The 27917-nt window shown below is 45.8% G+C and overlaps 1 protein-coding gene, 1 non-coding gene and 3 pseudogenes across 2 annotated transcripts; 2 read left to right on the top strand and 3 right to left on the bottom strand.

Annotated features, from left to right (window-relative positions):
* Positions 1-6886: 6886 nt before the first annotated feature.
* Positions 6887-7005, bottom strand: LOC111736316 (annotated as a pseudogene).
* Positions 7006-7266: 261 nt separating this feature from the next.
* Positions 7267-7454, bottom strand: LOC111736424. The gene has a single exon (XR_002779177.1). It is a non-coding gene; the product is annotated as a U2 spliceosomal RNA (small nuclear RNA).
* Positions 7455-7815: 361 nt separating this feature from the next.
* LOC111736400 lies at positions 7816-7931 on the top strand (annotated as a pseudogene).
* An 8212-nt stretch (positions 7932-16143) lies between these two features.
* On the top strand, positions 16144-16265 carry LOC111736318 (annotated as a pseudogene).
* Positions 16266-17729: 1464 nt separating this feature from the next.
* On the bottom strand, positions 17730-22054 carry CHAC1 (ChaC glutathione specific gamma-glutamylcyclotransferase 1). Its single transcript, XM_023527766.1, has 3 exons — positions 21032-22054; positions 20582-20617; positions 17730-20199 (listed from the first exon to the last, which is right to left on the bottom strand). The coding sequence occupies exons 1-3, from the start codon at positions 21248-21250 to the stop codon at positions 19798-19800; spliced, it is 657 nt and encodes a 218-aa protein (XP_023383534.1). The 5' UTR covers positions 21251-22054; the 3' UTR covers positions 17730-19797.
* Positions 22055-27917: the final 5863 nt, after the last annotated feature.

Genomic DNA, 27917 nt, shown 5'->3' with positions numbered 1-27917 from the left:
TAACAAGTTCTTAGGGACCTCCAGCCCTGCCAGTCAGAGTAAACTCTGATCTCTGTATGCCCTGCCCCCCACCCTAGCCAGGCAGGCCTGCGCAGGAAATACAACTTTATTTATCTGCTGTTCGTCTTAATCCACCTGATGGCAGAAAATGAAATCCCAGCATATTCAGGAAAATCCAGTCCCATATGCGCATCTCTCTCTCTCTCTCTCTCTCTGTCTCTCTCTCTCTCATTTTAAAACTGTCAATTCATGATTTCTCCAGCACCTTTCTCCCCTGGGTAGCACTAATGTAAGGAGGAGGCAAGAGAACTAAAATGTTAAATCAAGCTATATTCAGAAACTGTGATATGCTGATCAGCCCTGCAGCCAGGCCAGGAGGAAACCTGAAAAAAAAAGGAAGATTTCTGCTGAGATTTCTAACCACCCATTTCTCCACACTGTGAAGGGAAAACAGGAAAACGTCTTTTAAGTGGTGCTCTATGTAAAATAAAATCGTTCGTTCCCTGTGGCTAAAACCATGGGGAACCTATAGATTAAATGCTGGAAACTGCCAGCAGGCTTTTCATGCTACATAGCCTTGGGTTTTCACACTGCATACCCTATCTTTCCTCACTGTATGTTCATATCAAAGGGAATGGGTAAACAAAGTCTTTAAACTGTAAATCACAGAAACTAAAGAATGATATATAAACTGGATCCTCCACCAACCCCCACACCATACTCGGGCTTTTTTGCCTCTTGGGTTTTTGTGTTTGTTTTCTCTAGCCTTTGCTTTTCCCCTTCTTTAATAAACTTTCCTTTTGACTCTAACTTTGGCATTTGTTTGAATTCTTTCTATGTTCTCCACCAAGAACCCTCTTCTCTCTCAGTGCAGGGCTTGGTCTCCCCCCGCTGACTCAGTGGAATCTGCCCCGTCCTGCATCAGCACCTCTGCTGGATATGATAGGTATGAAAAAAGGTCTCTGATCTGCTGCCGCCCCTCTGTCCTATATGGCCTCCACCGATAGGTAGTCTAATCGTTGGCATATATTGGAGGGTCTGCATTCCCTGGACTCAGTATTCTCTGCTGCATATGTCCTCTTATCATGACTGCCGGCTTCCTCGGAGTTAGTCTTTCTCACCGAAGTCCTAAGCCCTTCTAGGAGACATGGAGAAATTTGGCTGCTCACTCATGCTTCTCTGAGACTGCTGGAGTGTGCTGGAGCTGTGCAGTTTGGGAGGCAACCATGGTCAGTGCTGGCTGCCCAATTCAGCCATCTTCCTGATGCACCTTCAGAAAGGCACAGAGGACAGGATCTGTTCTAGAGAAAGCAGGGCATCTGGCTATTTGAAACCATGTGCTCAGGTACTTGCTCTATGGTAATAAATGGTTCTAAGAAAGGCATCTGCCTGCCCATGAGATTTTGTTGTCTTAAGACCCAAAACTCAAGAGTGAATGCCTGGCCCCAAGGGCCTCTCTGGGTCTGATCTGGACTGAGGATTAGGCTACAGCAGCATCTGAATGGAAAAAGGAAGCAGGGGCACAGAGAGTCAAAGAAGCTGGTGGGGAGTTTTCTAAGCTCCCCCAGCCAGCTGATGGCCCTCCAGAGCAGCTCTCTGGGAGAATGTCTCACTCTCTTTACAGCCACAAGCATACAACCACAAAACCTACCCTTAATCAGGCCCATCTGCAGCTGTTTCTACTACCAGAGAAGGGAGAAGGGGCTCCCTTCTCATTTCCTAGGTGAGATATCTCCTGGAAGACCCTGGGCAGCTCCATTCTTCACACCTGTGAACCTAGAGATGGACTATATCTGCCAAAAAGGACTTCTCATGGTTAACTGGCCACAAATTTATAACAAGAGTCTAGCAGCCATTTCTGATAGAGGCCTCTCACACAGCCAGCATTTCAGGGGAAAGCCATAAACTAGGCTTTCAACCTCCTGTAGCCTATGACAATCCTTATGGGAGTTCCTGGTTTCCTCTTTCTACCTATTGACTGAGACTTGCCCTGACCAATCAGAACTGCTCCACAGTGACCAGTCAGAATGCACAATGCCAACCAATCAGAACCGCACAACTTGTACAAATCAGAACTATGAATTTTGATACTTCAGTTGCATATAATTGGACCATTAAGGAACCTGGGCAGAAATTCCTCTATAAAAGGCAGCCTCCCCTTTGTCTAGGTGGAGCGCATTCTTCAGTTTCCACCTGAGACTGTTTCCTGAGTTTGCAAACTGTTAAGCTAAATAAAGTCTCTCCTCCTTCCACACCTCAGCTTTGAGAATTTTTGTTGACACACCCTTGAAATTCATGATGTCACTTGCATGGGAATGTCTGAGGAGGGCAGTTTTTGGGAGGGGCAGGGGGTGGGAGGAGGGAGGGCCGGGTGAGGGTAGCAATTTTGATGCAGGACAGGGCAAATTTCTCCAAGTTAGGGGAGACCAAGCCCTGCACCAAGAGAAAAGGAGAATCCTTTGGCAGAGAGTGTGGAAAGACTTCAATACACAGGCCAAAGTTAGAATCAAAAGGAAAGTTTATTAGAAAAGGGTTAACACTCCACAGTCAGAGTGTGGTCTCTCAGAGGCAGAGAGTGAGCGGGGCAGTGAGAGACACGAGTAGAGTACTGAGAGTAAAGGCAGTGAAAGGGACTGAGAGAGAGACACCGAGAGGGGCCCGACTGTTTGGGGAATTCACTTTATATATCCTTCTTTAGTTCCTGTGAGTTACAGTGTAAGGACTTCGTTTACCTATTTCCTTTGATATGGACATACAGTGGGGAAGGCGAAAAGTATATATTGTGAAAAGGTAAAAATATGTAGCAGGATGTGTAGCCTGAAAAAACTCCTGCTGGCAGTTCCCAGCCTTTAATCCATAGGTTCCCTATGGTTTTAGCCATGGAGTATGAATAATTTTATTTTATGTAGAGCACCACTTGAAAACTGTTTTTCTTGTTTCCTCTGCACAGGTGTGGGACATAAGTGGTTAGCAATCCCAGCAGAAAGCTACCTTTTTCTGCAGATGTCCTCCTGGCCTGGCTGCAGAGCTGATCAGCATATTGCAGTTTCTGAATGTAGCTTTATTTAACTCTTTAGTTCTCTAGCCTCCTCCCTACATTAATTCCATTGGGTTGTCCCCTGTTTCCCCTCAGCCCAGTGGATTTGGAAGGGGTGGCATAAACTGTTATCTGGAATCTTTGAATAGCTAAGTCTTTCAGAGAGCTGACATTTAACACTTTGAAGCGCTGGGATTTGTCTTGGCTAGAACTCTCATTGAGAGATTTTATAACTGTCACTTCTTAAACAGACAATACTGAACATATCTTAATCTTTCCTGAGGGCCTGGTTCTTGTGAAGGTCTGATTTTCAGGCCCATTGCTATGCGACTGCCGAGTGCCGTGTGCCCAACACTAATTGATTTTGATAGCTACACCGGTTCACTTAAGTTTGCTTTGAATAGGATCAGTGTCTCGTCACTGTTTTTGTGCCGATATGAAGCAGCTCTCCCTCTTCGAACTTACCTTTTCCAAATTCTTGGGGGGAGCTTGGGTACCATTTTTCCTAATTCAGAACTTCTGAACCAATGAAACGTACCCTGAAGCAGGAATGGTGGGCTCTACTAGGAATAATCTAATTGAGCTTCAGTGCCTACCTCCGGTCTGGCCTGACTTCTTGTCCTCTTCTGGGCTCCAGTATCTGAGTTCTAGATAAGCCAAGTGTTCTCGGTAAGCATGTTCTGGTTTGAACCAGTCACCAAAGCTTGTTGATTCTCTCTCCATCTTTCTCTTATTCTTAAAAACCAAAAAATGTATTGATAAACTTAATATTTAGGAACATTTCTGCCAAGGTGTCTAGGTGATAGATTGATTGGTGCATACTCTTTCCTGGAAGGCAATCTTGAAGGCAATGTAAGCAAATGTGGTTCATCATTCGCGTTTACTGACCGCAAAGAAACTGAACTGGGTGATCTCAAAATCCAGTGTCACTGAAACTGACCTCCTGATCTCCTCCCCTCCCTCGTGCTTCATCTTTATGGGAACAGGCTGGCCATCCCTAGGGGCTAATTGTAGATGTTCACTGGTTGGGCCATAAATCCTCTGACCAAATAATATTGCTTATTTTGGTTAGAGTAGTACACACTGCTGTAACAGAGACCCCAAAATGCAGTGGCTCAAATAAGATATAAATTCACCTCTCTCTTACATAAGTGTTTGAATTCATGTCTGTTCTACACAAATACTTAAGGTCTCGGGTTTCTTTCATCTTGTTTCTCTGCTGTCTTCATGCTTTGTCCTCATTTGCATGGTCAGTGCTGGTTTGCAGAAATATCTTAAAAGAAGGGGGAAAATGGGAGGAGGTTCACCTGCTGTCTTAAGAGTTAGATCCTTAAATGGCTTACAGTATTTTGGCTCACATTCTATCAGAGAGAGCTTTAGACCTAAAGACCCATCTAACTGCAAAGGAGGCTGCCATACAATTATGAAAGAAGAGAACAGATTTAAACCGACAGCTGTTAGTCTTGGATACAATACCCAAAGAAAAATTGGCAAAAGTATTTATTCAAGATTTAATTATTAAGCACCTTCTATGTGGTAGGCTCTATACATTAATAGAAAATGCACACACACATACACACACACACATGCAAAAGGGTAATAATAATATGGTGAAATTGTTCAACCTCATTAATAATCAAAGATGCAAAATAAAACAACAATAGAGTCTAAGCTTTTCCTATCAGATCAGCTGAGATTTGTTTTTAAATGACAATGGCCAGAGTTGGGGGAAGATACAAGGGAATAGACTTTATTACAAACTCCTGGTGGAATCAGAGGCTGATTTTTTGTGAAACATTGTAGTTTAAGCTTTAATATACTTTACTTTGTATGGGCCCTCTTTGCACGAGTGTCATGGAATACCACCCCAGACTAAGAGACCCCCCTTCTATGCCTTGGAAGAGGTGGTCCACAGGCTGTTCCTGGACCTCCAGTGACAATCTGCCCTTGGTGGCCCTCATCCAGTGTCCAGACCCCATTGTAGACCACAGAAGAATTATCTAGACAAGTCCTGCTCAACCTTAACCCAGGCTTTATGGCCAAAAAGCCACCCAAGAACTAGCATGATGGGAGGCACTAGAGCAGCAAGGACCTTGCTGGCTGGACCAGCCTTCATGAGAAACCATGCCTACTGAGATCAGTGAGAGACCTGGTCTGAACAAGCATCTCTAAGGAACTTACAGAGGTGGCACTAGGACACTTTTCAAATTCTCAATAATAAACAATTGAATATCAAATATGCTATAGAGAAGACATTTTCTACCTAATCTTTTTATAGAAGGTGAAATTGCAATATCATTATAGCTTGAAAAGGCAATCAAAGACTATGCAGCTCTTCACACCTACTAGGATGGCATTAATAAAAAAGATTAGTGTCGATGAGGATGCGGAGAAATTGGAATCACTCATTGCTTGTGGTACTGTAAAATGCTGTAGGTGCCTTGGAAAACAGTTTGAGAGTTTCTGAGAAAAATTAAAAGGTAAACAAAAGTTACTATGATGATTGATTAATTTTATGCATCAAATTGATGGGGCCACAGGGTACCCAGATATTTATTTAGTAAAATATTATTCTGGGTATTTCTGTGAAGTTGTTTCTTTTTTTTCCCTTCCCTCACCCTCACTTCCACCCCTGACCTACAGATGTTGCCATCTCCCTTCTTTAAGGGCTGGATCTCTGAAGGCGGGGCCTCTCCACACCAGGGGCCAGGCCCACCCGGGGTATGGTCCGTGGCTCCACCTGGGGGGCAAACCCAGGACCTTCTGCGTGTAAAGCAGATGTGCTAACCACTACACTACAGAGCCACTCCTATGAGGTTGTTTTTGAATGAAATTAATATTTAAGTCAGTAGACTGAGTAAAGCAGATCACCTTCCCTAATGCGGGTGGGTCTCATTCAATAAATTGAAGGCCTCAATAGAACAACAAGGCTGAATCTCTCTCCAGTAAGAGAGAAGTCCTCCTACTTGACTGTCTTTGAACTGGAACATTGGTTTTCTCCTGCCTTTATACTAAAACGGAAACATTAACTCTTCCTGCTAGCCTTCAGACCAAACTACACCATTGGCTCTCCTGGGTCCCAGCTTGCTGACTGATTTATCCTGTAGGTCTTGGAACTTGTCAGCCTCCATAATCACACAAGCTAATTGTGCTATATCTATCTTTCTATAGACCAACCCTATTGGTTCTGTATCTCTGGAGAACCCTGACTAATTAATATGTGACCTGGGAATTCCATTCCTAGGTATATACCCAAGAGAAATGAAAATATATCCACACAAAACCTGTACACAAATGTTCATGGAAGCATTGTTCATAATAGCCAATAAATGGAAACAGCTCAAATGCCCATTGACTAATGAATGGATAAATAAAATGTGGTAAATGCACGCAAAGCAATATTATTCAGCAATAAAAAAGAATAGAGGACTGACACATGGATGCAGCTTGAAAACATTATGTTAAGTAAAAGAAACTAAACACAAAAGATCATGTATGATATGATTATGAACTGTCCAGAACAGGCAAATCTGCAGAGACAGAAAACAGATTGTAGTTGCCCAGGGCTGGAGGCATTTAGGGAATAGCAGGTAGGAAGTTCAAGGTTTTTGGGGGGATTAATAAAAATGTCAGAAAATTGACTGTGGTGATAGTTGCATGCCTCCATCATTATATAGAATTCAAAGCTGTTGAATTCTACACTTTAAAGGCTGAATTGTATGGTATGTGAGTTATATTTCAATAAAGTTGTTAAGAAAAAAAGAAAATGCAGCCAAAATGTAGGAGAAGTTTTAAGTTAAACAACATAAAATTGCTTTTTAACAATATATGATTTTGTTTTGTTTTTCCTGCCTACAGCTCCTGGTCTTCCTAGCTGGTCTCCCATCCAAGTACTAACCAGACCTGACCCTGCTTAGCTTCCAAGATCAGATGAGATCGGGCGTGTTCAGGATGGCATGGCCATAGACCATATGTAACTTTTTTTTACCTACAAATATGGCAGTTTCATATGTTTCAACCTACTGATATTTTTTAGAAATTCTGTTTTATGATTTTTAAGGTATTTGTCAGCTTTCCTGTTTTGTTATTCTAAATATTAACTTTTGCACTTAATTTTGTTTTTTTTTTTTTTTTTTAATATAATACCAGTTTATTTTCTTAACCCAGTGTAAGCCATTCTTAAAGGAAGTTTCAGTCTTATTTTTGTGCAACTATATTTTCCCCCGAAAAGGGGGTGCACTATTCCTGGAAATACTGCAATACCAGGACGATGCATGGAGTGAACAGAGCAAGCTCCTATTCCATCTAATTCCAAAAATCCATTTAATCTATTGCCCTCGGATAGAGGATGTATCAGATATTAAACTGATAAGAACAGATACTACACTTGATCTTAGCCAAAAGGCCAAGAAGGGATGTACTCCTTTTCTTAAAGAGGGCCCTCCCAAATTGCATAAGCTTTAGGCCTCACACACCCAAATCCCAAGGCGGGAATGGAATGCAAAGTGATAGAGCCTTATATAGGACAATCTGATGAGGTCTATCGAGAATTTTAGAAATATCCATGCCCTTTAACCCAGCCATTTTACTTTTAGGTATCTATTTTCAGAGAATAATCATGTAGGTCAGAGCTTCTTGACTTTAATGCGCAATCTCCCGAGTGGGTCTCTTATTAAAAGGCAAAGTCTTATTGGATGTGGTTCCATAGTGTAGCGGTTAGCACGTCTGCTTTACACAGAAGGTCCTGGATTCGTGCCCCTGTGGAGCCACGGTCCGTGGTCTACAGCCATGCCACCCTGAACAAGCCCAATGTCTGATCTTGGAAGCTAAACAGAGCTGGGCTTGGTTAGTACTTGGATGGGAGACCACCTACGAAGAACAGGTGCTGTAGGCATAAAAACAAAAGTCTTATTAAGTAGGTGTGCGGAGGTCTCTCAGATTTCTGTATTTCCAATTCCAGGTGACATGGAGGCTGCCAGTCTACAGGCCCCAATCTGAGTAGCCAGGCTACAGAGACAGAGGGCAATTTCTGGTTGTCTATTTAGCATTTTCCCTTCCCATATTGTACAAGAGCCACAGGGGTAGTCCTAACACTCCCCCACACACCTTTCCACAATGACTTGGTCAAGGGTAGGCAGGGAACCCAGACTCAAAGCAGTCGGAGCCTAGTTTCCCTCCTTCGTGGCTGTCCTTTCATAAATTGCCAATTAGAGCAAAGCAGAGGCTCTGAGGCCTCTCTCCATCCCCATAGATGAACATGAAAGCTTGTTGCCCCAGGATTGAAGAGAAGCCAACCTGAAGGTGAGGCTGGCACACAGAGAAGAACAAAACAGGAAGACTGTAGGGAAATGGAGCAGAAGCCCCAACTGAGCTTTGCCCGAAGCTCTCTTCTTCTTAACTTTTGAGTTTTGCCAATAATTCCTATTTGGCTTAAACCCATTTGAACTGGATTTTCTATTACATACAACTAACATGAAAGGTTCATGACAGCAAAATCAAACCTAGCAAAAAATTGGAAATAACTCAAATGCCAATGCAAATGGAAACAATATAGAATTGGTTAAATATATTTTTGTACATCAATATGATAGACTATTAAGTGGCCATTAAAATCACATTTTTGAACAGGAGTAAGGATGGTAATAACTACGTTCCTATCAATAAGTACCTCAAATGGAAAAGAACTAAGTGCTCCAACCAAAAGATAGAGGGGCTAAATGGATAAGAAAACAAGACCTCTACACATGCTGCCTACAAGAGATTCATTTCATATTAAGACACACACCGGCTAAAAGGAAGGGGATGAAAAAAGATATTGCCTTGATGGACCTAGAGGGTATTGCGCTGAATGAAATGGGTCGGATAGAGAAAGACAAATATCGCATGATTTCACGTACACGTGGAATCTAAAGAACAAAATAAACAACAAAAGCAATAATAAACTCATAGATACAGAAATTAGAGGGATACTAGATGAGAGGAGATTTGGGGGGGGTTGCAAAAAAAAGACAAAAGGATTAAGAGGTACAAATGAATAGTTGCAGAATAGACATGGAGATGTAGAGTGTAGCGTGGGGAAGATGGTTAATGATGTAGGAATAAATATATAAGGGGGAAGAAGGGTACTAGATTTAGTGGGGTGATCACTTTGTGAGTTATGTGGATCTCTGATCACTAGGCTATACGACTGAAACCGATATATTATTGTATGCCAACTATAATTGGAAAAAACTCATTGAATTGTACAATGTAAATATGAGCAACTAATTGTCTATTACATTTCGATAAAGCTGGAAAAAAGAAACATAGTAGGCACTCAATAAACATTTGTTGAATGAAAAGTACAATATTTGGTATAATAAAATAAGGATTATATTTGAGAGGTTGGTTAATTCCATTGTTTAAAATGTCTTGTAGGTATTCATAACATAAAGATTTTAGTAAAGCTTTAACCAAATGCACATTACACTGTATAAATCTTTCCAAAGCTAAGATTTCTCATTAGTACAATTGTACTGTACGTCACAATAATATCTAACTCTCAGATATTTTGCAAAGATTTCATGGTATAATAAATGTAAAAATGTGGCTATTATATTGTAAAGTGGTATAGTCATATGTATTTTTAACTACAACCTATTACTTTGTACAAGAATTTTTAAGTTCCACTTTACGTAAGCTTCTGAGATAATGTTTCTGCACATAATAGGACTGAAATATATTTAAAGTAAAATAGTTAAAAAATTATGTTTTCAAGCATATTTGATGACATAAGAAAATGCTTACAATTTAATCTTAGGTAAAAAAAATAGGACACAAAATAGTAGATAAATTGTGATCAATTCTATGTTTTCACTTACATATGTAGATTTTTTAATACGTATGTAGTTTTTTTAATAGAGTAGTAAGAGAAAGGACTAGAAGGAAGTTAACTTTCCTGAATGGTGGAATTATTAATGAATTTTTAAAATTCTTTATGCCATTCTGTATTTTCCAAAATTTCTACTATGATCATGTGTTATTTTATATTTAATTATAACAAGCACTATTAGTAAAGAAATATGTTTTTAAGAAAAATTCAGAAAAAACTCAAAAGCAAAAAGAAAATAAGATATTTCCCACAATCAAAGCTTTCTTATAGCATGTCTCCCTATTTCAATTCAGTTCACGTGATATAACATAATCCTCTCCTCACCTTAACGTTTTCATGGGGACCTCAGAGAAGCTGTATTTCAGGCAATGGCATGGGCTGGAATTTCAGACACTGTGGGGAGATATTTTAAGAAAGGTGTGTCTTTTTTCATGCCTCAAATTCGATTCTGAGCATTGATAGACTCCTGCTCCAGTTTGCAAGTCTGACATTCTGGTTTATCTGGGCATAAGGCCAGCTTTTCCTCTGAGTAGAAAAGGGACCCCCCTGAACGGCCCCCCACCCAAATAACCACTCTTAACCTCTGAGTGCTATTTCGAGTGCCTCTTTATGAATATCCCTTTTCTTTTGAGATCTGCATTTTATTTTATTATATATTTGACTTATTTACTTATGAATAACAGTAAATTTGGACAGTTCAAAATCAAAAACATACAAAAAGGCATAAGAAGAAAAAGTCTCTCCCATTTCATCTTCTGGCCCCCAATTTCCCTCCTGGGAGGCAAACTGTGTTGACAGTTTCTGGTGATTTTTTCCAGACATATTTCTATGCTTTTTAAAAGACATGATTATATTCACAATATGATCTAACTTTGTATGCTTTTTTTTCACTTAACATTATGTAGTAATGTTAAGAGAGTACTGTAAAGAGAGTAAAATGTTCTCCTGACATTAGTAAATACTCTTTCTAAATATTCATAATGACTGAGAACATGTCATCAAAGAGAGAGAGCCATTTGGTTGTCCTACTGCTGGACAATGAGTGTTTTACCCGCTTAAGCCCTCTGACTCTATCTGAATGAAACTATCTGCCTAGGTTCAGCCAGTGATTGCATTTGGTTTGGACCCTGATTGGCCATTGGCTCCCTGGGGACACAGGACCTTGGGGTCAGGAGGAGGCTCAAGGCCCAACCCAGAGGGATGAGTGGGTGGTCCCTGGCCCTCAGGGGCTGGCTGTGTGGTCCAGGCCAGCAAAGGAGATATATTTAGCTGGGTCAGATGCTGCTGGCTGTATCATGACTCGGACTGTGCTATTAGTAAACAAACCAGAATGGCCTGGCTTTGACTAGCCCTCCTTCCTCCTCCCTCTCCCCAGCTTGCTGGCAGGGCAAGGACTGTAAGAGGTGGAGGAGAGCAATGACTAGGGAGAGGGCTCCTACGGAGGGGCCTCATCTCACTGCCCCAAGTTTGTTTTCTGTCATTTTCCCTCTTGCCTTTCTTCGCCCACCCTCTCCAACATGGCAGAGCCCGGGCAGCCCAGAGGGCACTTCCTTTCTCCTCTGCCTCCTCTTTATGTTCCCTTTCTGCCTCCACCCCAGTTGACTTGATTTGTCCTCAGAGCTCTGCTAAGTGAGTGGAGTTCATTCATTTAGTCATTCATCTAAGTCAACTGATTTATCCATTTATCTGTTTAGCAAATATTTGTGAGTGCCTGAGATAGGCCAGGCTCTGTGCTGAGCATGTAGGGAGGTGCCAGCTCCTGCCCTCATGGAGTTTATATTCTAAGGAGGTTAGAGATACTCAAGTAATTAAGTGTTGGTGAAAAATAATACTGTTAAATAATAATCATAACCAACATTCACACTGAGCTTTACAGTATATAGAGTGTTTTTCACCTGATAGCGCATCTAATCTCAAGAATCTGAGAGGTAGTTGGGATTATCAGTCCCACTTTAAAGATGAAGAAATTGTGGATCAGTGATATTAAATAACCTGGACAAGGACTCACAGGGTACATGGAGCCCTGGTTCTCGAACCCAGTCCCTCTGACCCCAAACCCATGTCCCTCTTGAAAAAGAGGAGCCATTGGAACTGGATGGGAACTAGTTTTTGGTGCGGCTCTTCATTTTACAGTTAAGGAGATGGAGGCTCAGAGAGAGGTAAAGCACTAGGAGCTTAAAACAGAGACTAGAGCCTCTTTATTTGAAATAAAAAAAGCAGTTTGATGCCCTGACCAGGGTATGAAGTCCTGGTAGATGTGGGACAGGGTGTTGGTCATAGTAGGTCTGTCTCCTCCCCTCCCCTGCACGCCCCCAGCCCACTCTCCCTCTGCAGCATCATCCCTCTTGTGGGGAGACAGTCTCCATCCTTCCCTCATCAGTGCCTTCCTCTTGCTGAGTGAGTGGGCTTTCATTCAACACAGTGCTATCAAAGTAGCAAGAGAAAAAGCACAGGTATCAAAGACGTATGGCAGGGCCCCCAAGCCAGGTCTTGGTGGTCGGGTCGAAGAGGTTCAAGGAGGCTTCTTGGAGGAGGTGACATCTCAACTGAGCCCTGAAGTCTGAGTGACAAATTAGCCAGGCTGGAGCTGGCAGGGATGAGACTTTCAGGATGAGGGGAATGGAGGGTACAAGACAAGGTAAGAAAACATCCTGCACGTCACAGGCATGTTGCAGTCTTCTGTCAGGTCAGCTCCCATCTGTTTAGTGTGTATCATGCCTCTCAGGGCTGCGAGTGGCCTGTGAACAGGAACTGGGTCTCCTTTCCTGTGGAAACCCCCATGGGCGAAGGCCTACTCCTGTGAATGGATGACTCAGGCACTCCACGTGAGCAGCTCGTCATCAGCTTTCCCCACTGTAGACTTACCAACCTTCCCAGCCAGAGCCATTCATATGTCTGACACTCCTCATCTCCTACCTCCTGACCTAGCATAGATATGACTAGGTTCAGGTCAGGAGGGGCTGTGCCTAGCTGGTGGCTTTAACTGTAGGGAGGGGAAGCCAGAGGTAGATATATTACTATCTCCTCACTCCCCCAGTCATCAATACCCTCAGGCTGTGCCTGGGAAGGCCAAACTCCCCCCCTGTGAGTACAGTAAGCACTACCTCTGAGAGAGGCACACACAGCCCTCCAGCTTAGTGCCAGAGTGGGAAGGACTAGCAAGGGTGTGGGCCCTGTCCCCATATGCCTGCCAGAGAGCAATCCTTCCTTTGGTGTGTATTGGCCTCTCTCAGACTGAAGAAGTGGGGCCAGGCCTGGATGGCAGCCACTGACACTGGCATGGGTCAGCACTGCTCTGGTTGGGAGTACTCTAGGGCTGTCCATGTCTGGCCGGTCCACCCTTGCCCTGGTGGCTTCCAGGCCCACGTTTCTGGGCTGTGCACATAAACATTCAGACTGAATATTAGCTTGGGTAAGCAGCTTGCAGCTTGGCATTCTCCCTCAGCTGTGACTGAAGTCTTTACAGGATCGTGCCCTCTGAGGATATGTGATAATGTGTTTAGAAGGGTGTCTCATTAAATCCCATTCCCCATAGGTACCTTGAGCTCCTATGGGTCCCCAGAGCTGTGCTACATGCTGGAATACACACAGTTCCTGCCGTAGGGAAAAGGGGCCAGTTTAATGGCAACAGACCTGCAAGCAGATCACAGCAATACAACATACTGGGCACAAAACAGAGGGAGTGGGCACAAGGAGAGGCCCCCCACCAGCCAAGGGCAGCAGCAGCTCTGGCATGACGCTGGCACTGAGTTCTGAAGGATATAAGAGGGTTGGACAAAGGTGTCGTGTAGGGAAAGCAGTAGGAGCAAAGGCTTGGTGGCCAGAAATAGCATGAGGTAGGAGGAAACAGCAGACAGCATGGACACCAGGGGCAGGATGGAGGGTAGAGCAGGGGCTGGGTCACAGGGCATTTCATCCTGAGGGCCATGAGGGCTGTCAGAGTTTGTCAGTGTGGAGGGTTGTGGCTACAGCTGCATTTTACATTACGTGGAAAATGACTATCCAGGTAAGACACAAAACGGGGAAGGTGGGTCAATTTGGCAGTCATGACAACCATCCAGGGAAAGAGGGCGGTGGTGGTAGGAGGAATACAGGAAGCCACACGTGTAGAGGTGTGAGAAAGAAGTCTGGGTCTCATGACTAAGCTTAGATGAGAGGGGAAATCTAGCCTGGGCTTCACCTTACGGTGGTGCTAGGGCAGGGTTGGGGGGCCAGGGCAAGGGGCAGGATCCAGAACAGAGCCAAAGAAAAGACTGAAGCACCAGGGGAGGGGCGGAGCATGAGAAAGCATGCATAATGCAGGGTCCAGATTAAGGAGAAGGGGCAGCACAGGGGGCGAGGGTGTGGGTGCAGATGTTGCCCTCTGCTTCCTGGAGGAGAAGGGCCAGTGACCAGAGAGCAGTTCTGTGGCTGAGCTCTCTGAATATGTCAGATTTCCTTCAGGACCAAGGAAACGCCCAGGGCAGGGATGAGGGCAGGGGTGGACCTGACACAGGAAGGGTGGGCCTGGTGGGGAATCTCTTCCAGGGCAACTAGAGAAGGGCAAAGGAGAGTGGCCACCTGGGGCCACTGGGCTGGGGGTGAGGGTCCAGGGAATGGGTGAGGAGGGCAAAGGACAGGCCTGATTAGGGGCTTTGGTCAAACCCCTTTGATAGCCACCTGATAAAAGCAACACTTCTCCGTCCCGGTTCCCACAGCCACCATGCAATTTACTGTCCAAACCTGGACACTTTTGAGAGTAAAAGTAATAATTACTCCAGGACAACAGGGGTAAACTAGACATATTCTGGGCACACTGGGATATGTGGTCACCCTAGCCATGCGGTGGGAGGCTGGCCCTTGTGCTCCAAACCTGGCCCTCAGGGACACTCTCCCTGTGACCACTGCCTCCCCTAACCTGTCCCTGGGCACTGAAGTTGAACTCACAACCTTGAGCACCTGAACATCCTCGAGCACCTGAACCTCCTCAGAGCCAGGCCTGGAGAAAGGCGAGGTCCATCTCCCCACACCCTCTGCTTCTCTGATGACTCACATGGCTGCTGCACTGTTTCCAGAGCAACGACAGCCCGCAGAGGTATGTGGTCCTTCCTGGGGCAGTGGGCGGCAAACTGGAGAACTCTTAGGAGCCTGACAGTCCTAGAAGGGTGCATGGAGGCTAGAGTGATGTTCACCCATGTCCCCCTGCACCGTCCATGCCCCCTCTCAGCAAAACCCTGGGATCCTGTCTCTTTCCTCCTGTTTGTCCCCCATTTCCCCACAGGCTGCCAGAAAGTATTCCTACGTTCTCAGTTGCTGGTTTTAGTTCAGCCTTCCCCAGCACCTGCCTAAAACGCTGCAACAGGTGCCCCTCAGGTCTTGCAGACTTAAAATTATTTTTCCCCTGCCACAGGCACAAGCTTCCTTTAACCCAGGCCTGAACACCAAGTCTAAGCAGACAAAACAAAAAGAACAAAAACAAACAAAGATCCTTCCGTGGGAGGAAAAACACATGAAAAAAAAAAAAAAAACACATCACCACAAAGTTCAACTTCCTTACCAAACTAAGTCTACAACTTCCTTCATGAACTGACTCCAAGTAGCCTTCAGCCTGGTTCCCAACACCTTTCACTTCACACAGCTCTTTGTTAAACCGTGTACCTCCCTCCTTTGCTGAAGCCATATCCACCCATCTGGAATGCCCCCTCTACCTGGTGGATTCCTGCAGCTTCTTTAAGGCCCTCCCACACCTGACTACCTCTGCCCCATCCTGAGTTCCTGCAGTTACTTTCATCCCTGACCAGGTGTGATAGTGATTCTGTGTTTAGCTGTCTCCCACAGCTGGAGGTTCAGGGCCCGTGACCTTTGTAGACTCAATAAACAGGGACTAAATTGACTGATCCTTCCTACTCACTCCCCATTTTCCAGAAGGATGCTCTTCAGAAATAGACAGGATGGCTTCTGAGGTCCCTGCTAACTCTGAAACTCTACAAGAAAAATTGCACAGGAATCCCTGAGGGTCCTCAAAACCCTCTCAGGGGATCTGCGGGGTCAAAACTATTTTCATAATAATACTAAGAGGTTATTTGCCTTTTTACTCTCATTTCCTCACGATTCTACAATGGATATAGGATATGTAGATCTGCAAAAGATTGAATGTAGAAGCAGATGAGAATCCAGCTGCTTCCATTGTCAGACTTTTAAAATACATTACGATGTCACTCTTTTTTACTAAATTTGTTTGTTTTGAAAAATAGAAGTCTACGGCCATGTCACCCTGAAAGTGCTCAATCCCGTCTGATCTCGGAAGCTAAGCAGGGTTGGGCCTGGTTCGTAGTACTTGGATGGGAGACCACCTAGGAAGACTGGGTGCTGTAGACATAAAAAAATAAAAAGTAGGGGATTGTAAGCTGACAAGGTGCTTGTAATCCGTGAGGTCAACCAAGGGTTGTTGCTACGCCTAAAAGAAAAAAAAGAAAAATAGATAACAATGCCACTCTTTTCACTAATTTTTTGTTTGTTTGTTTTGGAAAATAGAATCATTTTTCTTTAAAAACATGTCAATGTGTAATGGATTTATTATTTTTATTTTTAATTTAATAAATATGTTTTAAACTCTTCAATTTCTAATACATTAAATGTTGTCAATAGCTATATCCCACATAAACAAAAGCTCTTGGGGTCCTCAATAATTTTTAAACTGTAAAGGGGTCCTGAGACCCCCTACACCCTCTGCATACCCTCTGTTACCCCTCTGCTTCTCTCTCCTGTTAGCAGCTAAATTTCTAGCAGCCAAATTTCTTGAGAGCTGTCTATGGTCCCTGTCTTTGGTTTCCCGCCACTGTTCCTGAAATTGCTCTCACCGAGGCCACCAAGGACCCCCGGCATTTCATCCAGTGGACACCTCTATCTTTATTGTCCTTGACATCTCGGCAGCATGATCCTGGCCTCCTCGTTCTCCTCCACCTCAGAGCATCTTGTTCTCTACTGTTCTTGCTTCACTCAGGTCACCAAGGATGGGGACCTCGGGGCTGGCCCAGGCCCTTTATTCTCTCCACTCTCCACTCCACAGAGCATCAAGCACCGTCTCAATGTGTATGGCTCCAAATCTCTAACTCCAGCCCAGATTTCTCTCCTGAGTATTAGACCCACATATCCATCTGCCTCCTGAACATCTATGTAGATGCTGCTGCCCTCTACAGGTACCCCCAACTCAAACACTCTAACATGGGGCAGATCACCCCCAAACTTCCCAACTCTGAATCCTGGCCCTCTCCCTTCTCCCTCACTCTCCTCATCACCAGCTACACCAAATCCTGCTGACCTCACCTCCTAAGATGCTCTCAAACCTACCCTCCTGTCCATGCCCACTGACACAGCTCAGCTCAGGCCACCTACACCTCTCCCTGGCCTCCCTTTGACCTTCCTCTTCCAATGTGACACAGCAGCCAGTGTTCATTCTTAAGCAGTCTCTTCCCTGCCTAGAATCCACAGGAGGTCCCCACTGACCCAGGAAGAATGCTGCCTCCACAGCACAGCTCACCAGGCCAGCCAGCAGAATGTGGCTTGCAGTCCTGCCACCTGCCCAGCCCCTCCCCCGCACCACTCTGTGCCAGCCAATCTCACCCTGTTTTCCCTCTCTAGCACATTCTATTCTCTGCCTCTGTTCACTGAAGACCCCTTCTCAGGCTCAGGGGTCAGCCTCATCATTCTCTCCCCAAAAACCCTTCCTGACCACCCCTCCCAGGCCAGGAGCCCTTTCTAAGCTGAGTGCCTTGTTCTCCTCCCATCACAGCATATTTCATACTGAATAGTCACCATTTAGAGTTTTTAGGCTCTGAGTTTCTTGAGGAGGATGATTTTCTTCACTGCTATATCCCCAGTGCCTAGATCAGTGCCTTGCCTACAGCAGCTTAGTATATACTTGCTGAATGAATAGCTTGAAGAATTTGAACCCATGTGCAACTAGCAAGCAGCCCTCCCCATCCCCATTTGGTATACAGCAGGGCTCTGCTCCAAGCACCCAGACTGGCCTCCTGGTCCTGCCCCAGCACCAGATGCCCAGGAGGCGGCCACCCAGGGCTCCCTGCCACACACTGCCTCCTCCTGTTCTGTTGTCCTGACTGAGCTCCCAGAAGAGGCTGGCTGGACTCCACACTTTTCTCATCAATGGCCAAGGCACAAGGCTGCCAACACATGGGCAAACTCCTCAGGCACAACACTGCTCAACTTGGTCAGAGCTGTTCCTGCCAGGGACAGCCAGATCAATACAGGACACCAGCCACAACAAGAGCAGCAGCAACACATACCACACAGTGTTCCAGTGTAAAATAACACTCAGAGGGCTGAATACTTTCCTGAAGGTCACTGGGCCAGTGAGGGAAGGGGTTGGGTTGGAGCCAGGCTCTTCTGCTGCTGAAGCCTATCATCTGGGCCCCACACCCATTCTGCAGGTTCGGGAACAGAGGCTGAGCCCACTGAGGGGCTATTCCCAGTTGCAGAGCCCAGGGTCAGGATGAGATCCTGGCAGCAGAGATTTGCACCCAGGGGCCAGTGTGGGGAAGTAGCTGAGGGTAGGCAGGGGGTGAACAAGCAGTATTCCAGAGGGCACCCCAGTAATTTATTCCATTGTGGGAGTCCTGGCAGTTCAGGATAAGTGAGAAGGCACAGCTCTCACCCCAGGAGGCAACAGTGAACACCTGGAACTCAGAAGTCAAAGGGTTGCCAGGTCTTCCAGAACACAGGTCTCTGTGCCAGCACTCTCCCAGAAATTGTCACTACCCTATCCTCATCCACATGTTCTTCTAGCATGAAGCCAGAGATCTAGCCTGTCAGGAAGAGGCAGCAGCTTGCCCTGTAACTGGAAGAAGATCTGGTCTGAGCTCCAAGTCTGCAAACCTCCTCAGAGAAGCTGGGAGGAGACACAGGGGACCAAGTCAGTGGCAAGGACACTGCTCACAGGGCTGCCAAGTACAGATGCATGGGCTGCATTCTGCATGACTCAGGGTGTTCTTTGTGTGCACTAAGACATGAAGGGTGTCTATGGGAGTGGTGTAACCTGGCAGGCCTGCCTGCTGAGCTGCCTGCTCCCTGAGGGAGGGATGGAGATGAAGAGGGAACCCTTTCCCCTCTCATGAGGCTTCCAGGGCTTCACCACCTCACTCACCCCACCCCTCATTTGAAGAAAGAACCACATTCCTGCACAGCGCAGCTAATAAGAGTTCAGTTTATGGATAATATTATGGAATAGACAGGGATGGTGCTGGGACCTATAGTGATAAACTTCCCAGGAATAGACAGACAGGATTGTCCCAGACACACAGGACAGGGAAACAAAGCCAAATGGGCCAGAGGCCCAGGACCAGCCTCAGCAGCTATATCTGGACTCCAGATCCAGATTTGTCCTGGGGACCTGGGGGGATAAACAGGGCTGACAGGGGCCTCAGTTCCTATAGGGCCCCCTCTCCTCACTTCCTCTTGTCCCCCAACAGTGGGCTGAGACCCTTCAGAAGTGGTATTTCTGGGGCTAAGGAATGGTTGGGGTGGGGGCAGAGGGTCAAGGCTCTTAGAGGCTTCCTGGAGAGGTGGAGGCTTGGGTAGTGTGGGCTTAGCAGCAGCACTGAGGGGAATCTGGTCAGGCACCATGTGCCTGGAGTGGGGCACTGCTCAGCAGGGCCCCTATGTCCAGGGCAGGCCCCCCACCCTGCCCATCACACCAACATGGTGTAATAAAGTTTCAAGTAGTAAGTCAGTGTTAGGCAGGAGAGAGCTGAAAGCTGACAGACAGGTAGGGGCTTAGAGAAAGGAGCCCCCACTGTCCACTGAGTCCTCCAGCTGTATCAAGTCTATGTGCACAGGAGTGGAGACCTGGTCCCCATGCCCATGTAGGCACTTCCTTCAGGGGCTCAGCCCCTCAGACCAGTGCCAAAGCCTGCTTGGTGGGGCAGAAGCAGGGCAGCATGGTGCCCACAGCATCTACAATGGCTGTCAGGTGCTCGTCCTGTGCCTGGGGCCCACAGAGCTGCATGAAGTCCGCCAGGCGCAGCAAGTATTCAAGGTTGTGGCCGGAAAAGCCACTGCAGGCCAGGATCTGCGTAGCGATGGCCTCCTCAGGTGCAGGGCCCAGGTAACCAGGGTTCTGTGGGGTGGCCACATAGGCCAATGCCTTGAGTGGTTGGTCAGGGGTATCTTGTGGGTAGAAGGTGACCTCCTTGGTATCATAGCCACCGAGCACTGCCTCTCGCACGTTCAGGTACTTCAAGGCCTCGCTCACCTGCTCACCTTGCACCTGGTATGCCACGCCCCAAGTGCAGCCCTAAGAAGAAACATGTATACCAGGGTCAGTCACAAACAGCTCCTCGCTGGTCCCACTCCAGGATTATGCTCAATAAGGGAGGTGGGAGGAGGGCTGATCAGCCATCTAGTAGCAATACATCAAGCCCTCATTCACCCTTTCTTAACAAGGGTTGACGAGGTGGTCTTGCCCCAGAGTAAACAGGATTACTTCTCAGAGTGTGTCTGAGAACCAATGGCATCACCTGTAATCTTGTTGGGAATACGCCTTTCATGTTCTAACAAGATCCTCAGGAGATTCTTGTGAGAAGCACTGAGCTAGACCACCCTTGCCTTGAACCAGAGAGATATCTAATACCCCTTGGGGCTGGGTGCCAGGGTCCTCTATTCATTCAGGCACTTACCTCATGATCTTCAAGAAGGGTCACCACACGCCCAGGCTAAGAAGAGAAGAAAGATTTTGAAAAAGACAGGTTAGAAATCAGCTCTACCATCAGTGCCAGAGAAAACCCTTATTAACCCAGCCAGTCCAGGCCTCAGAGAGTCCCACTCATCCAGGGGAAAGTAGAGGGAGTGATGCATGGATGCAGGAGAAATAGACACATGACAGTGGCCCAGATTATAATCAGAAATATTCATTAACACGGTGATCCAAAAGATCACATATCCAGCCATCATCACACAGTAATCCACTGGGCGGGCACACAAATGTAAGCCGCAAAGCCCCGGCACAAGTTTACACATTTCCCCCATCACAGTCTGCCCAGAGAGCCCTGGACATTCCAGAGCACCAGCACCCACTATCCTGAACCCATCCCCACCCCTTATTCCCCAGGGCATGGTCGGATGCTCACCATCTTGTCACTGCCCCGATGGAAGGTGTCTCCCTGCCAGAACCGGCGGCTATAGCCGCGAACGAAGCCAACACGGCTGTCGCTGTAGGCGAAGTCGGGCCTCCACACCAGGGAGCCGTACCCGAAAATCCACAGCGCTTGGGGGTCGACGTCGACCCGGGGGAACTGCGCGGGCGGCAAGGCGGGCTGGCTGTTCTGAGCTGTGGACTCCTGCTTCATGGTGCCGGGCACAGGGACGGACCCGAGCGGCCTCCGGGGCAGGTCTCCGGCGTGGGCACGGAAGGACCGACGGACGCGCACACCTGGCCTGGCACCGCTTGGTCGCTCCAGCTGCGCGGCCCCATCCAAGGCCCTTTATAAACCCTCCGGCTGGCAGGCCTCCGCCCACCGCGGCCAGCTGCCGCGGTGATTGGGGCGGGGCAAATCCCCTTTTGGCCAATTACCTTCGGGTTTTGCTGCCCGGTTAACCGCGCCGCCCTCTAAATGGGTAACTGAGCCGTCTGCCCCCGCCCCGGCGCGCCCGCTGATTGGTTCGGCTCCACCTCTGTAGCAAACCTGTCAGGAGTGATGCAACGGCGGGGGAGGTTACCCTAGCACTGGCTGCATGCAGCAAGGGCGCCTCGGATTGCGTCAGGCGGCAGGCAGTGGGCACGGACGCGGGCACCGGCAGTCTCCTCGACAGCCCTCTCCATGGCCTGAGCCCTTCATGAACCGCGGCGGGCGGTACAGGCGAGTAGTCTCCTCCGCAGTCCTGCAGGTGCACCTGGCCGAGTCACTGCCACCCTAGGCAGCACGAACTCACCAGGGCCGGTGCAGGGCACCGCCAGAAGGAGCGCTCTGGGCGGTGTAAATGCCTGTCTCTGGGCTCCGCCTGGGAACATGAACTCTGGAGAAGCTATTGGAGGCCCCCTCCGCATTCCACACGGGTGCCTCACGCTGTTGGCCCACGTGAGCAAATGGAGAAACTGAGTCACGGGGCTAGCAAGGGTTCTGCAGAGGCTACGATGCTGAGTCCGAAGCTTGCGAGCCTCACGTGAGGGCTACGCCTGGGGCCAGGAGGCTGGGAAAGAACCAGTCAGAGCGCTTGGAACTGTTGCCCTCACTTTGTGGCCAGATCTGCGGAGAGGCCATAAGGACAGGAAAGCCAGGCCAGTCCTGTCTTGAGGCGATAGGTTTAGTTTTGCGGGGACATGAGACTTGTAACAGTGGTTGGGTTAATCTTAATTTAGGCACAGAGATTCTGGGAGTGGCGGACTGGGAGAGCCAAACTGAGGCTCCCAGAGGGCGGTGAGCAGCTACCGGTCTCTCGACCCGATAAAGGATCCTCTCCGGTCATCTGGGGTTGACCCCCTAAGGAGTGGCAAGGGGCTGTCCCCTGCGGATATCTCTGGCTGGAAAAAGGAAACAGAACAGAAGGCCTGTCCCTCATGGGACTGCTGAGGAGGTCCGGGTGAGCCCTCTGGCAGGGGAAATGGACAATATTGCTTCTCATTCAATTCTAATTAGATATTGAAACAAAAAAAGTTATCTGCACACTTAAAGTAATCATTCCAAAGGTGTCTAAGATATTCTCCAGTAGGAATGTTGCACTATAATGTGTACAGTATGAAGCTAGTTCTTTTAAAACAAGTTCTACATTTATGTGTATTTAAAAAAGTAATAATTTGGAGGTACATACCTAAACTGTTAGCAGAGGAAGACTTTCAATATTAAGTGTAAACATTTATGGAAAAGTGGATATTTTACAAGGAGCATGAATTACTTTTCCGGTTGGAAAAAATTACAGGCAAAAATTGTTGTTTGTTTTTTGTCATTCCTTTCTTTTAACCTCCATTCTCCATGTTCACTCTCCCCTCTGCTCTCTATCCTGTCCCTTTCAGTCCATATGACACCTCCTTTGCTGCTACCTTCTTAGAATATCCCCCTCTCCATCTACCACCTTTGGGTGGTTGGGTGACAGGCAGAAAACTGGTAACAAACGATACCTTGCTGTAAGTGTCTGAATTTTCACAAACAACCCTTTGAAAAATCAGCTTAGTGATACAAATCAAGAATCATAAAATGTCCCTGCCCTTTGACCCAATACTTCCACTCCAGGAAATTATTCAAAATATGGGGAAAGCCATATGCCTGAAGATTTTTCAATGTGTTATTATAGAAAAAAAAAACAAAAGAAGAAAAACTACTTAAATAACTCAAATAGCTCAATAAGTAAATTATGGTCAATCCACATGGTGGAGAAACACACAAACACACATACACACACACACACACACACACACACACACACACACATACACACAGAGAAAACAAATATCCAACAATAGATGATTACATAAATTTAATATAGACAAAATTAAATCTGTGCAGTCATTAGAAAATTACTTATGCCTGTATTTATTGACATAGAAATCTATGATGTATAATTAAGTGAAAAGCAGGTTATAAAATAGACTGATGTAACTCTTTAAACTTAAAAAGTCTGTATATATTTCTTTGCTTAGAAAAAAATTTGAAAGAACACATAAGCATGTTCAGTGATTGCCTCTAAGTAGTAGAACTACATGAGATTTGCACTTTCTTTTTTATACCAATTCAGATTGTCTTGGATTTTTTTAAGAGAACATAACCCATTTCTCTTTAGGAAAAAAAGTTAAAAATAAAAATAAAAATCCATTATGAAAACAATATAGTAAAAATGCCTATGATTGTATAGTAAGGTAAAAATGCAAAATATGACTATCACATGTGCTACGATTAAAACTAAAAACAAAAGCAAAATGCATGAAGGAAAAGATGGGGCTGGGCACCATACATGAATATATTGGGGTATTGGGATTATGGGTGATTCTTTTCTCTATTTTCTAAGGCTTACGAAGTATACTTTTTAATAATAAAAAGTTCCTTTTAAAGCGTAGCTAATGGGTTTCTAATAGCTAAGAAGCAGGTAACACATCAGAATCACTTGGAGAACATTTTCAAGATGCCCATTCTGAGACCTCCCACCGGGACCAAAGCCCCACGTTTTAATGACTCCTTTGGTGAGGTCATTAGTAATCAGCACTTGTTCCAGGCAGAATTAGACACTCCCTCCTCTGTGCTCCCACAACTCCTTACCTCACTTCTGTTTATTTTTCTGTTCCTTCCACCTTATAACAGAAATAATTATTTATTGAGAGCTCACCATGAGCTTAGGCAGTTTGCTAATTGTTTTTACGTCTATTCTAATTACAAATTTCTCCACTACTTTGTGAGATAAATATCATTTCACACATGAGCAAACTGGAGCACAGAAAAGTTAGGTAATCTACTCATGGTAATATGGCATGTTGTGGAGGCTGGGACTGAAGGCAGGTAGTCCAACCACAGAGCCTACTTGCTGATAGGCATTTAACATTCTGCCGCCCATGAACCTGAGAGCTCCCTGAGCGCTCCCTGAGAGCAGACTTCATCTTTGAACACGCAGGAGAACCAACATAGTGCTGGCTCATGGAAGGTTCTCCACAAAACTAGGTAAAAGAAGTGAAGCTCTTACTTGAAAACGATCTGGGCTCCCTGGGGTTCAGAAGAGGAGGAATCCTGAAAGACACAGGTTCAACCCTGACCCTCTCAAAATAGGAATCCTCACAAAAGTTGTCCCAGAGGTCTTGGCCACCTTCCTGGGAACATCTCTCTTTCTCACTCCTTCCTTATCCTTGCCACCATCTGTCTCTTTCCCTCCCAGTGGGACACTCCTAGGCAGTAAACCATCCACACAACTGGTTCCTTTCTAACAACTGCAGGAACCATCCCATCTTTCCTCCTAAAATCTTCTCAGGAAGGACCTACAGATGTCATGCCCACCTGCTTATGAGAGGTGATGAGAGCATGACCTCCACCTTGAAGAGTAGCACATGATTTGCACATGATGCATACCTGGTGGTTTTCTTTTTTTGGACCTTTCCCAAATTAATCTTTCCTTATTGTTCCCCTTTAGGCAGTCACTTCTCATTTCCTTATGATCTGTTCCTTCTCACTTCTCGTTCCAGTCACTACAATCAACTCCTGGTGCTAGTGCTCACAATTATCTGAAACAAGGAAGAGCTAGAGAGTCATGTTTATTTATTATGCTAAATGATAAAGTTGTTTTATGAAGCCGATGATTCCAGCAGGGTGAAAAACCTTCCCAGACATGGACTCTAAGCCCAGCTTGCCCAGATTTGAGCCTGACTCCACCATTTACCATCAGGGTGACCCCAGGCACAGTCTCTGGTCCTCGGTTTTCTCAACTGTAAAATGGGAAAAATAGCACCTACCTCGCAGGTTCTGATGAGGATTTAAACAACTTAGCACACATCTGGTATGAGAGCACTTAATGCATGTTGGCTCATTATTTTTACTCAAGACTTTTTACTTTCCATTCTGTCTAAAGTAGGGCCATAGTCTACTGTGACACTGTGATTTATAATAAGATATATATATTTGGTCTTTGTCCTCTTCCTGGCACAGAGCTCGTAAAAACCTGGGGATTTCTTAAGTGATAAGAGTGGTAAAGATGTCTTCTGTTACTCATAATAAGCCTCTATCAACCACACTTGAGTTTATCTTAATGAGAGAACTTTTGGGAAGCCTCGAGGAATGGGGTCCAGTTGCCGGGGAAACCAACTATGCGATCAGAGGAGAGAAGAGCTGGAGATTAAGTTCAATCACCAATGGCCAATGATTTAATTAATTGTGTCTGTGTAATGAAGCCTCTATAAAAATACAAAAGAACATGGTTCAGAGAGCTTCCAGGTTGGAGATGCTGGTAGAGTAGCATGCCTGGAGAGGACATGGAAGCTCTGCCTTCTCACATATCTTGCCCTATGCATCTCTTCCATCTGGACGTTCCTGATATATCCTTTTATAATAAATTGGTAATCTAGTACAGAGGTTGCCATCCTTTTTGACACCAGGGACTGGTGCTCCTATGAGAATCTAATGCCTGATGATCTGAGGTGGAGCTGAGGTGGTGATGCTGGAGCTGGAGAGAGGCTGCAAATACAGATGAAGCTTCAGTCGCTTCCCCGCCTCTCACCTCCTGCTGTGCGACCCAGTTCCTAACAGGCCACGGACTGGTACTGGTCCATGGCCTGGGGGTTGGGGACCCTAATCTAGTAAATAAACTGTTATCCTGAGTTCTGTGATCCACTTTAGCAAATTAATGGAACCCAGACTGGGGGTTTGGGAAACCTCCAATCTATAACTCGTCAGTTAGAAATGCAAGTAACAATCTAGACTTGTGGTTGGCGTCTGAAATGGGGACAGTCTTGTGAGATTGAGCCGTTAATCTGTGAGATATGATGCTATCTCCAGGCAGATAGTGTCAGGATTGAGTTTAATTGTAGGACAACCAGCTGGTGTTGTAGAATATCTTGATGTGTGGAAAACCCATACATTTGGTGTCAGAAGTGAGGTAGTGTTGTACACTAAGTCCTCAATTAAAGTCATCGATAAGTTCTTGGAAACTGTAACTTTAAGCAAAATGATATATAACAAAACCAATTTTACCACAGGCCAATTGATATGAACAAGAGTAAAGTTACTATGGCATATTTCTGGTCACAAAAACATCACTAAACTAAATGAAAACACCAAACGCTTCTAATATTAAGCATTGAAATAAATGTGAGCTATACATACATTTAGGAAAGATTAATAAAAACAAGTAAGATGATGGTTTTCCAACCTACTTATTCCAGTTCAAGGTCATGGGTGACCAGAGCCTATCCTGGCAGCTCAGGGCACCAGGAGGGAACCAGTCTTGGACAGGACACCCTTCCATTGCAGGAGAACTCTCTCTCTCACACACACATACACACTCAGACTGGGATAATTTAGATACAATTCATTTCACATGCACATCTTAGGGATGTGACAGGAAACTGGATTACCCAGAGAAAATCCATGCAAACATGGGGAGAACATGCAAACTCCACACAGACAGTGGTCCTGGCCAGAAATTGATTTTTTTTTTCTTCATTAACGTTATAACAAAACAGTGTTGAATAAAATGACATACCTCAGGGACCTGCTACTATAATAGAGTACTGAGAGTAGATGAGACACACAGGAAGAGTATGTTTTCTTTTACCCTAGTTCTCAGTCTGACACAGCTCAGAAGAATTGGGTGGGTCAGGAAAGTGATCAGGGTATTTTTTGATTTAGTGGAGGAAACCTCCAGCTTGTTCACTCTTCATTCTTGCCATGCAATTCACAGATCGTCCTAGCAAATAGGGCACCAAAGCACTGTTTTTAAAAGGCAGAATGAGTGATAGTCTGCCCCAAGCACACTATCAATAGAATAGGTGCTTCAGTAAAGAGAGAGATTTTCTGTGTATGCTTGGGTAGGGCAAGGGGTACTAAAATAAATAAATAATAAAATAATCCACTATCTCCGAGGGGCTACGCCTCCCACGTACCTCTGATAGATAAGTGTGTCCTTAGGTCTTTGGCCCATATGAATGATGGACATACATCCCACAAACACTCTGGCAAAAGAATGGCAAGAAAGAATAACGGAATCCCTCAATACAATCACTTCAGAAAAGGGAGAGAAGAGATGACAGTTGCTCTGCTGGTTATACCAGATGAATCCGGAGCCAAGGGGTGAAGGTTACTTTAGTCTCCTGTCCACAAAAGCAGGGACTGTAAAGATTCACCCATGTCCTGACAGAAATGTTAATGGGATGGTGGGATAACCTGGCTCCCTGCCCACTTCCAGCTTCCAAGGAGGAAGGAAGATGCAGCTGATTGGGCACTCCAGGGTGGCCGGGGTTCCAGTTATTCAGACCTGGTCTAGTCTACCTGGAAGAGGAGAGGCCAGGGCTCCAACAGAGAGTTGGCATGATGGGGCCTCTTTCCCAAT

The sequence above is a fragment of the Pteropus vampyrus genome, unplaced genomic scaffold (genome assembly GCF_000151845.1).
Source record: "Pteropus vampyrus isolate Shadow unplaced genomic scaffold, Pvam_2.0 Scaffold19, whole genome shotgun sequence".
Lineage (NCBI taxonomy): Eukaryota > Metazoa > Chordata > Mammalia > Chiroptera > Pteropodidae > Pteropus > Pteropus vampyrus.
This window is presented reverse-complemented; position numbering and strand designations above follow the sequence as displayed.